Consider the following 12,200-nt stretch of genomic DNA (forward strand, 5'->3'; position numbering starts at 1 on the left):
CTTATACACATCACTTATTCTATACAACACACACTATATTTTTAAAAAACATTTTGGCATTTGTTCAACATTCAGAATGGGGCTGATTAAATTGTGCGTCTCGAAGATTAATTTAAATTCACCTGCTCTATATGGAACGCATATCGCATTTTCTTGGGAGCAATCACTTTGTAATCAGTGGATGTTACAAATCCATTCATGAAGAGTATCGATCGGTATGCGCCAGACATGTGATTGTACATGGCTAATGTGGGCGATTTCATTTTGAGCTCCAGGTACAGTAATGTTCTCCTAATGAATCACTTTATCTGCCTGGAGGAGTCGCACATCTGCGAGGTCAATACTGTGTCTCAGTAACGCACTGTATCTGCATGAAACTGCAGTGCTACATTGTGTGGTTTGAAAGCCTCCCAGTCTTTGTGGATGTGCTGCCTGAAAATGATAGGTTATTACAAGGCCATCTGGCCCATGTGTTCATGCTTATAGTGCAAACCACAACCCGTTGAAATAACGGAAATTAATGAGTTGAAGCAGAGCCGTGAAATCGTGCTAATGTACCAATTTCCCTCCTGTATTAACACACCCCCTGAACTGTAGCTGAGGACGCATCGGATCCATAGAGGAAGGTCAGGCCAGACGCAGTGAATAATTACAGGTTTCCAGGAGGACCAACATGTTTCCAACGGAAGAGACGCCAGGAATGGATTTGGGAAAAGATACTGTACCCCTAAGGGAATTGCTGAAGTCTGAAGCCATTTTCATTGGCGCTTCTGCAAGGCACGCCTTCCTCAGCCCCCTAAGGTTGAAGGCTGAGAACCCATGATGATCGATAAAATTGACGAGGCTTAAAAGACTCTCAAAGAGTAACCTGTACAGTAAGTCATTAAAATTTAGAAGAAAATCTCTGAAAGTGGCCAGCTGTACATTAAAATGAGGTGGCTCTGAATGTGATCTGATACAGCACATTCAGCCAATATAAGCCTGCAGCATGAGTTGTCTGTAAGCGGATCGCATTCAATAGACTGATAAATGAATTGCCTGTAAATTCTAACGTGATAAAGCCAAGAAAATAACATGTTGTGTTGACAACAACAGGACAACGGATTTCCAAACTGACAAACAAATGTAGCTGCTATATCCATGGGCTGTCAGATAACCAGCATCAATTTCCACCCTTCCCTGACAAAGGCTAAAATTCCCATTAGGAGAAATGTTCTCGTACAGCCCCAGAGACACTGTCTGTCCTGTCTTTTATGGTGGCAAGTGATGTCCCCATAGGTTATCTTTTGAAGCAGCCTGAATTCAAAAATTGATGATGCATTCCTGGGTACCTAACGAAGAGCATTACGTGGGGCTGGCGGAGCAGTTTGAGTTGTCTTGCTAATGGATGCAATTTTTCCACCAAATAAAATGTAAAAAACTGCAGTGAAAAGTGCATGAGGAAAATAAAACCTGTTAAAACTGATGTGCCCCACCTCAATGCCTGCAGGTCTCGAAGTCTACATGAGAAACCTGCTGAGGAATGACTCCAAGATGCGCTCTTGGGTGGCGTGTCCCACTAATGTATTTGGCTTCAGTGCAGCAACGCACCCAAGTCCTGTACAGCACCCTAACCAGGCCGGCCGTGACTGTGACCTGCCTCTCAGCACGTAATTGGTTGTAGCATCACTCCAGAAAGGAGGGTTTCAGTCAGAGGGAAGAGTTCTCCCCCTTCTCAACAAGCAACAGCAACCTCTTCTGTTGAACGGAAAGCTGCAATCAGCCAGCAACAAGTGCACATTGAGTTCACTCCGTTCCCATCACTTCACAGCACACGGTCTGCACTGCAGTGGGGGGGGGGGAAGGCCCATCATATACGAAAGGCCTGCAAACTGCAAGAAAAACAGCAAACATGGGGATAAAGGATGGATTAAAAAAGGTTCGAAGATTCACATTACATATTCATGAACATCCACCCAACAAGGGCCGATCCGTTTCAGGATTTTATGCCAACTTGTGGTTTTAATTATTTAATTGACTCAATCATATCTTATCTGACATGTGTACCGGCTACAGCTGCAGACTGCAAGGGTATCCTAATGGTTTTACTGTGTTCAAGTACAGGCTTGAACCAGGGTCATTTATAGAGCTGTCTGCAAATTAAAATCATGGCAATTGGCTGGAATAAAAACCAGTATACAGACTGGCCATTATCTACTGCGCTTATTCCTGGTCAGGGTTGTGGGGGGTGCTGGAGCCAATGAGAGAGGCAGGAATACACCTGGGAGAGGACGCCAATCCATCATCATAACCTGCATGTCTTTAGACTGTGGGAAGAAACAAGAGTAACTGGAGGAAACCCACTCAGACACAGGGAGAACATGCAAACTCCACACAGAAAGGCCCTGTCCTGGATTTCAATCCAGTAGCTTCTTGCTGTGAGGCAACAGTGCAGGTAGACACATGCTCACACAAACACAGGTAGACATAAAAATGTCTATTTATATACATTTTTTTTCCTTTTCTTGCATCGCCATTTTGAATCACCATGTGTCCATGTTGAGTCAGGTACTATCTGCTGTGTGATGGTGTGCATCTCCCACTACAGACAACTGGGACCCTATGGACGTATTACCGCAAGGAACTCATAACCATCATAACCATAATTTCTGAATTCAATTAAAGAACTGCATTTAAATGGAATTGGGCACAGCCCAACTGTAGGGCACAGCCTAAAATTCAAGAATATTTTCTCAGACAAGAGGAAAAAAATCATTGTTTTGACTGGTGCATTTCTCTGATATTTACCTGCCATGCCGGATGGTAGACACTGATACAAACTAGTTACATTGGCCGTATTTCCACCTTAGGCTAAATATAGGTACCACTTATTACATAATTAACAGTAGCTATTGCAAGTATTTAGTTATTTGCCAATACACAGGTTTTTTAAGAGGACACTATATTTAGCATTTTTTCTGTGGCAGTCCCCATATATGAAAAGGGGTTAGGAAATCCAAAGAGTTGACAATGTGTGGAGTATACAGAATCTGTTTCACACTAATTACGATGCGTGGGTTAGTGTGGCAGGTAGTGCAAATTGCCCACTGCCCTTGAGCTGGATGCAAAGACTCCATGGAGTATTCGCCTCGATCCTGTTGAGCCACCAAACAAGCGAAAAAGGCTGCACTTTTCACTGGGAAATGTAACTGGAAGGTGTTGATTCCTTTCCAACACCATTTCCAGTTTTTTTTTTTAATCCATCTTCAATTTTTCCAAGTAATTCAAGCCGTAACATTAGCATAAAGACATTAAACTCACATCAAATCGAGTGTAATTCCCTTAACAAAACACAAGCTGATGATAACATACTGCAGGCTCATTTGTTAATATTTCAAGGCAGTGTACCAATTCTCGCAGCGGTAATCAACACCTGTTCTTTCCACAAAACGTACACCATCAATAACCGAGCAGGTCGGAATAATTTTAGATGTGATGAAAAAGGCTTATTCCCCTAAGTAAGCATACACTAGCTCTGATTCCTCCAGAGACCAAATAACTTTGTGAAATGCCAGTGTAGGCAAATGACACACTCAAGAGGCAGAGACAGAATGGCAGACACAGCAGTATTAAAAATGGAATCTGACCAAGATACTAAACTTAATAGTGTACAAATTCTGTCACTGTGGCTTGTACTGCAAGTCTTTCCACTGGGAAAAAGAGCGATTCAACTTCTCACCCCGACTTTGGCTGATCTCTTTAATGAGGGCTTTGATCTTGTGGAATGTAAAAAGGCAGAGCAAACAGACTGGATGAAAAACTTAAAATGGAATGCTAGGTGTACTTTAATCTAGTCTTCGAGAGACCAATTTGCTTTTTTCCCCTCTCACAGCATATACAAAAAGGCATTGACTACGATGCATCCATTATGAATGAGATAAGTTCATCTCAGAAATTCCTTTCTCAATGCATTGATTTACCAAAAACATCAGGGTGACTGCAAGGGCCTTGCATGCACATTCCTAAAACTCTCACAAGAAATAAGTATTGCTCTCCATACAGCCTTGGAAGTACACAGTGCACTAATCACTCATATCACATGCTCTTTGCAACTGCCATGCTGTTGATGAGGGTAACAGACAATACAAATATTGGCTGCCTCGAAGGCAGTAACATAATCCAAAGCATACAACAAATAGAACATGTTTCTGTTTATTATTCTGCAAACCTTCATCGAATGACCAGCTTGGTGCATTTATGGTCTGTCAGACACGTTCAACAAAGCAGCAGGAACGGATGGGGGTGGACTAGGCTACTCCATCCTAAAATGTCACTTTTGTTAAGAACTTCACAAATAAATGTGCAATAATAATGGAACACTTCCAATGGGTTAGGTTAAGCAATATTTCCATCAGATTTATATCAATATGTCAACCAATTGCTTCACAAACAAAATTGTTTAGATAATATTAAGATATTTGGTTAAAAGAAATGGCCACATGAGTATTTCATTTAGTTACTTTTTTCTAAGATGTAATTAAATTGTAAAAGTAATCGCATGTACAGCATGCAGTTTCAAATAAATTAATGTCTTCATTTTTAGTGAGGATTGAGGAGATTCAAATGATCAGGTACAGTAGGTTTTAACCTTGATTATGAAAATCAATGCACCACAGCACTCAGCCTGTTTGATGTTATTACGAAGACACGATGTTAGCGTTTTATTTTAATTTCCCAAAACCAAAGACAGAAATTATATTTTGGGGCACAGCAAATAGAACCATTTCTTTGAGCCATACTAAATTGTGTACAGTAAACTGTCTAAATAAGTAATATTTTCTGTTTTCATATAACTCCCTTACGCACTGTACACAGATATGTGTAAGGAGCTAGTTGCTTTAAAAAGCCTTGATATGTGGCAGGACAAGCAGCAGACACCTTTTATAAAGTGCCTAACACGAAGAAAACGGAAGAAAGGAGACTTAATGCTAATAAAGGCTCAACGACTATTTCAAACTCAGCAGCACCTGGAAAAACAATCACTCAAATGTGTACATGAACATTCAAAACTCACTTTCCATTGTCATTAGGCTGCAATGCATAGAACAACGAAACAATGAAATCACGTAAGCTACATAATATATTTACGAAAATTAATACAGGTTTTTACACGAACCGAAAACTTTACTTAATTAGAAATAAAAAATAACCTGTGTCGCACTCATGGCTAAGACAGTAGACAGTAGGCTATAGCGAATAACAAATATTAACACTCATGCATGAAGATAAATATACAATGAAGACACACTGAGCCTGTTTCTTGAATCTCCAAACAATTATATCAATATGATACAAGCGACATGTAACGCCACTTGCTGCATTTTAAAATATTTGGTTCAACCGGTAAAGCAAATTAGGTCATATGTATACTGTAGCTTCTGTATTTTAAAATTCTCGCATGTATCAGGTGTTGATTCAAGACAGAATATAAAAACGAATTCCAATGCAGATAATAATGTCACCAACGTTGTATCCGTGATAATTTCGAAAGAACCGAACGCATTCACCGACCCATATACCCAAAACTTCCTGCAGCGCAATCTCTTCTAAAAGTGGCTGATAGATTTGCGGATACTGTGGTTTGATGCACAGAGACGTTGAGCTATTCGTCCCGTGTTGGCACTGATTGGGTACGAAGACAACCACTGCAAACTGAATCAACCCATTATTTCCACAATGCTTTGAGCAGTCGCCTCGGACACGCACTTTCCCGTTATTGAACCTGCTATGTGAAATTACGCATCAACTGCCTCTGGCAGTGTATCAAAACAGTCAACGTAATGGACAAGGTGGATATGCACTAAGCAAGCTCATTTGTGGACATTGTACATACACACATTTTCCTAAAAGGCGCTGACACAAGAAAGACGGAACGGACATCCGAATCTGAATCCAGACCACGAGTACCGAGAAAGCATCTCTCGTAACACTGCTTTACAGTAGACCTGTTTACAACAGAGTTTGAGAAAAGGGGTTACTTCGGTCCAGAACAACAGAAAGATAGGGAAACGTTAACGTCACGCCACACATGAACGCATAAATAAAATGTACCTGTAACTCCAAACTGTAACCCTGGTATAAGTGGGTCGGAAACACCGTCAGTTGATGTTGCACTTGAACGGAAACGGTATAATCCATTGACTAACTGATCGAAATGCTTGTAGCTAATATAAGATGCTTCCACAGCTGCCTGCAGTACAGTAGTAACATACCAGCTTGCTCTCCGCCCCGCTACCACCTCATTGGCCGGTTGGTTGTAGTAGTAGTATGGAGCTCCCCCACTACCTCTCTAACGAGCATCAGTAAACGGAGACCAGGCAGTTGCCTAGCAGGTGGTTCTCTATAGCTCAGCACCTGGCTCAGTAAATGCTGCGCCACTGTGCAGAGCAATGCCGTAATCATTAGTTGGCTAGACAAACATAAAGAGCTGGGTTCAATTAACACTTTTCTTCAGCTCAAATTTGCAATTAAAAGGCAACTGCATTTGTTCTTTGCCGATCGCTTGGCACGTAGAACACTTGCGTTTTTGAAAGTCAAATTTGAGGTCAAATATTGATTGAATGTAGATCAAAGTCTATTTTTGGATGGATAATTTTATTCTAGGCTTAAATTAAATTACATGAAAGTATATGCACTTTTTTCATGTAGTTGCAAGTGCTGCGATTGACTGAGCTGCATCCATAGTCCAGTTTCATTCATAGGCCTACCTACTCACAAGTTATATCAGCCTGTGAAAATATTGGTCTCCTGTGCAGTGACTGGCTACCCTTTCTGCAGTGATAGGTAACATTCTTCAATGTTCATCAACATTGGAAGATAGTGTATTGGTTCTGAAAGTACAGTTACAGTGTAATGTAGTTTTCCTTCCCCATTCCCTGCCTTGCTCTGGAAATGTGGTGAATTAAAAGCCAAGTACCCTCACGTGAATAATGGACACTTTATAAATAAGTAAAATACAATATATTGTAAATATCACAGCTGGCATGACATTCATACATTATGTATTACTGTGATGTTTCTCAATCATAGCTCTCCTCTCGACTACTAGGAACATGAAATATATGACATTTGTGGTTTGTAAAACACAACATACTGGTAAATGCGTATTAGCATTCATGTATTTCAATATATGATATCGCATCACTGAAAAGTACACCACATAGAAAAACATATTTACCATGATGTAGAACAGCCATATAGCTACATAGAAATGTAGATGGCCCAGAGGGAATTTTTTTATTTTTTATTATTACATTAAATTACATTAATGGCATTTGGCAGATACTCGTATCCAAAGCGACGTACAGTTGATTAGGCTAAGCAGGAGACAATCCTCCCCTGACTCCCAGTCATATACCTTTATCCACTACACTACAGGCTGCTCCTATTTAGATTAGTGTTGTGTATTTATAATGTACTGTAGTTAACTTGACTAATTAATACAAGCCATGTTATATCTGAAAACAGAAGCTGTACACATCCCTACCACATCTGTTTGTGGTTCATACTTCAGTCCTCAGTTCAGATGAATTCCTGTTCCCTGTATTTTTTCTATGAGGTTTGTGAGGGAAAACTGATGTGTCACATATTAACTACATTTGTGTACTGCAAAAATTATTTCAAATGAAATAGTTTTTAAGGAAGACCTACAAGTGCAGTTGGGTGTTAGCAATACAGCAAGTAACTAGTTGAAGCAGCGTGCTTCAAATCACACAATTGTGTTGCATAGGCATATTTCACAGACTATGTTTTTCTATGTAAAGACTAAACTTCATTGGATCAAAATAAATGGCAAAATAATCTGTTGAAACACAAGGGTGTTTGGAGAGACACACAATAAGTGCCAAATGGACAAGTCGGGAAAAGACAGAACGTTAAGAAAATGTACAGAACATCGCCAACTAGTGTTCAGCCTAAAAAAATACTCCATAAGACAGTAGTGAACAGACCATCCAACCATTTTCGCACTTGTTTGCCACAGAAACTGTGACACTGTGTGCATTCATTTCTGTCGCTTATCAAGTTAAGGCAGGTGTGTTGGGTTGGGAAATGTCCTCGATCTCCTATCAAATTGCAGCAGCAATGAGAAAGTGCACTTTCACTGATTTATTCATTTCAGAAAGTCAGGGTGTATAAAACTTCAACGGCCTACACTGGACGCCTAAAACATAATTTTAAAATATAATTGGATAATGTTTTATGGGCCAATTGTTCTCATGACATCTTCACCTCTGTAAATTCTAGCTTGCCACCTATTGTTTTGTCAAAAGAAATTAGCTAAGATACAGATGAAATACTGTGTGCTGCTGTGAGATGTAAGAGCACAGAAAATTTTAAGGAGGACGAAATCCCAGGGAGCAACTGAAAACAAACTAAATCATCGCTGTGTTTGTCAAATCCCAAAGGCTGTGCCGAGCTTAAAATAAATGAATGAAGTGCAAACAGCTTTTGAGGGTTTATTCCACCGCCACAGAAAAATATTATTCAAGAGAACACTGCTTCCAAACAAGAACAAAATTCAGCTTTCACTTCACCTATCAAAGTGAGCTTCTGTACCTTTTTAAAAAATGTGTGAGGACCTGAAATGAGAGCGGTGGCTGAACCCACTGCACACCGCTCTTTGAAGTTCCGGAGAGCGAGAACAAAAGGGCAGGTCATGGTCTGGTGCTCTTCACCAAAATCAATGCACATCAGAACACCCTCAACTTCATTACCGCTGCCTTTAGAGGATGCCTATGCCTTGTGATAACCTCGCAACACACCTATCCGATAGGTTTCAGCCAAATCAAGCTCAATACGCAATGCCAGCTCACATGAGCTTTGCACAAGCAGAGTATGGGACTAGTGGAATACAGATTTTGGCCTGTGCTGCGTAGGCAGGGCTGCACACTCATGTGTTCTCGCCTCACGTCTCTCATTTCTGCGTCTACGTCTGCCCGCTGAGCACAAAGCAGTTAGATCTTCAGTCAGTCTGCATTGTACGGCTCGGCCTGTAGAAGGGTCAGAATTTTATTAAGCTGCCATAAAACATTTTTTTCATGCTTTTAAAAAAAAAACGTACTATTACAGTAGCGTTGTGGGTCCGACAGCCACCGTTGATGTAGCACTAAAAGGTTTAAACCCCTCATGCACGGGCAGAGTTTTACTTTCCTCTGAAACATAAATAACCCCCCGCCCCCCGGACGTGTGACATAATTACATAATGAACACAGAGCTAGTCCATTCCAGCCCAGACCTTGCCCTCTGTGCTGAAACCCCTTTTAAGATCCCCAGTAAAGGTTCCCTTGGGTCTTGACATAATTGTGTGCTTTATGTGGACACTCAATCACACCATAAAGCAGTAATATTAAGATTATTGTAGCGATGAGTTTTAAAATGTGCCAGCGGCTACAGTAGCCCGTGGAATACGCAGGGCACCCTGGGTCCTACAGTGTGTTGCATTATTTAATACGCCAGTGATACCAGAACCAAGATCCTTTTTTATTTATTATTTTATTTTTTTTACAATCCACAAATCCACAAAATATACTGTATGGAATATGTCTATCTATTTTTAATGTTATTTCTACTTTCTTAATTTTGGAGACTATAGATTTGAAATTGCGAGGGCTTCCTGTAAAGGAGCAGACAGTGTATTTTAAGAAATCGTTATTCTGCACCTGCCGGAATGTGGCAGGCTGTAGAGGCGGGATATTCTGGGGTGGCATGATTGTGCAGAGATGGTTTGAGTCAGAGCTGAGCGGAAAATGTGATCGCAAATCAGATGTGGTTTCCTTCCATAATTGCACTGCCACTGGCTTTCTACATATAATCCAGCAGAAGGTATTCTGCAAAGCCACTACAGCCAAGTCAAAGCCAACTGACCTTACCTCTGACTTGATTTGAATTGGATCACAAAAAATTCAGATAGGAGTGTATTAAAACAGCAGTTTAATTTGTGCCCCAAGATGGTGAATGTCATTCCAAAAAGCAGTTTGTCTATTGCCAAGAACCCGTCAGCAGCTTTTTATCACTTAAGAACATATACATGAACTCAGCAATACCTATAGGCCTACTTGTGATCTAAAGGCTGTTGCTTTGATTACATGGTGATCAATGCCACAGTACCCATGATCAACACATTTAGACTAATTATTCGGCCTATATATATGGCCTAGGCATTTGTCATTTGACAATTCCATATTTTGTGAGTCATTTTCAAGTGAACAGGGTAACTTGGTACAATAGCAGGGCTACAATAACACATACATACATACATAAATATATACATGCTACAGCAATAAATAGAACATTTCAGATGTGGCAGAAATAGTATTACTTGTGATTCCCTGTTAAAGTATCATCATCATCATCATCATCATCATCATCATCATACAGCAGGAAGGAAATAGAATAAAGAAAGATATTGGGAATACTAAATTCAGAATAAGAGTTGGGTCAAGATCATCTCTCACCAGTCTTATTAAAAGTACTATGATTTCCCTTTTGCCCTAATATGAGAACTAAATTGCATTTTAAGTCACATTATAAAAGTCATAGAATCATTTTTCAGCATTGCCACTAGTAATACTGGCACTTGCAGACAACCATTAATATATGAAAATCACTTAGATGTAATTAAACGTATGCCCTATTAATCAAGGTTGAGCCACTACAGCTAAATAAATTGCTTCTTATTCCCCAGTGGCCAGCCTGTAAGATGTTCATTGCCAACAGAGAATACGGACACATCCGCCCACTTCTGTCTATCATGTAGCTGACAATATCTGCACTCCTCCTCAGTTAAGGGTGACACACTTCCAGGGATCACAAAATACATTGAAATGTGGGGTAGGGGTATTTTCTCATTGATTGGTTTTTGTTTGGTTGTTGTTTGAGGGGGAGGGTGTAATCATTTCAGTTGATGTTTTAACCTAGTTGTCACTGTGCCAAATTCAGGAGGGCGAAGCAAGGAGGCTGGCGGTCAACAGTAAACACAATTAAGAACCTTGTTGATTAATTGCATGGGGGAGCGAGAGAGATTAAAATTGATCGCTATGGCGTCGGTCCACCGCGCCCGCACCCCTCCCCCACCCCTGCCCAGCCCCTCTTCCCGAATCGCACGTCGACCGCATCGGTCAGACACGTGGCCATGTGCATGCTAGACACACCCGCCATTTTGTTTTTCACGAAAGCCCTTGCATGTGCAGGGAACAAATGCCATCAGCACAGAAACCTCGCAAGGCGCCCCCCCCCCCCCCCCCCTCACAATACGCACCGCCAATGTCCTCAACTGCAGAGGGAGGAGGTGGGTACCTCTCCGCTGCAAACCATTGTCAGGAGAAATTAAGTTCCCACAGAACAGGAAGCTGGGTGCGGCGAGCTGTCAGCCAGCGTTGTGTGCTTGATGCGGAAACGCAGTGTCCGGCGCTGGAGGAAGGCCTTCCGCCCTGACATGGGGCCTCGAGGGCGGGAGCACAGTCCTGGCATCACAAGCCTTCCTCCAAGGCAGACGTGAGTCTCTGTGAAGGTCTCTCCAACCTCGGTGGTCCCCCGTTCCACGAAAGGTGGGTTCACTAACTGCAGGGATGAGAAGATAAAAAAGGAAAAAGAAACAGAGTGGAAACAGAATATCAGAAAGTATGGTGGAAATTGTCTCCATAGTGCTCCCTTCAATGGACAAGGGGAAGCGATGATATTTCACAGAGGGTATTTATTTTCAGCTTTAATGCTCTTTTCTCCCACACCTGCACATCAGGGATGTATTTTCTTTCTTTTTTTATTACATTACACCGGAGGCTACTGCCAGCTAATTATATGGTATTACCCCCTCTGCGTAAATTCCCGAGTCAAAACCGCCATTCACAAGTGACAGTGCTGATCAAACGTGGGCTGCATCACGTTCAGGCAGACGGACTCACCCAAAACGATAAGGGTCCAGGGGGATCGCGTGATGGCTGAGGCGAATGACAGGCCCTGACAGGTAAGATATGAGCTGCGCTGGGGCGAAGACAGGCAAATCGAGCGCTGAGAGTTTGGAGACATTAGACGCATGACTGTATTCCTCAAACCCGGGCCTCCACAGAGAGAACCGCGGGGGCTCTGAGTCGCATACTGTACGTCTCTCATATTTCACGCTCACCTCTGACCTTCAGAGACCACTGAAGACTCGGCCGGAATAA

The 12,200-nt window shown here is 41.5% G+C and overlaps 1 protein-coding gene across 1 annotated transcript in view; it reads right to left on the minus strand.

The window, feature by feature from the left end:
• Positions 1–6,223, minus strand: part of zmat4a (zinc finger, matrin-type 4a) — a 97,658-nt gene extending 91,435 nt beyond the window's left edge. The window contains exon 1 of the mRNA XM_061261151.1: positions 6,091–6,223. Coding sequence (XP_061117135.1) covers positions 6,091–6,177 — 87 coding nt within the window. The 5' untranslated portion in view covers positions 6,178–6,223. The remainder of the gene's footprint in view (positions 1–6,090) is intronic.
• Between the last annotated feature and the right edge of the window lie 5,977 nt (positions 6,224–12,200).

The sequence above is a fragment of the Conger conger genome, chromosome 11, assembly GCF_963514075.1.
Source record: "Conger conger chromosome 11, fConCon1.1, whole genome shotgun sequence".
In the NCBI taxonomy this organism is placed as follows: domain Eukaryota; kingdom Metazoa; phylum Chordata; class Actinopteri; order Anguilliformes; family Congridae; genus Conger; species Conger conger.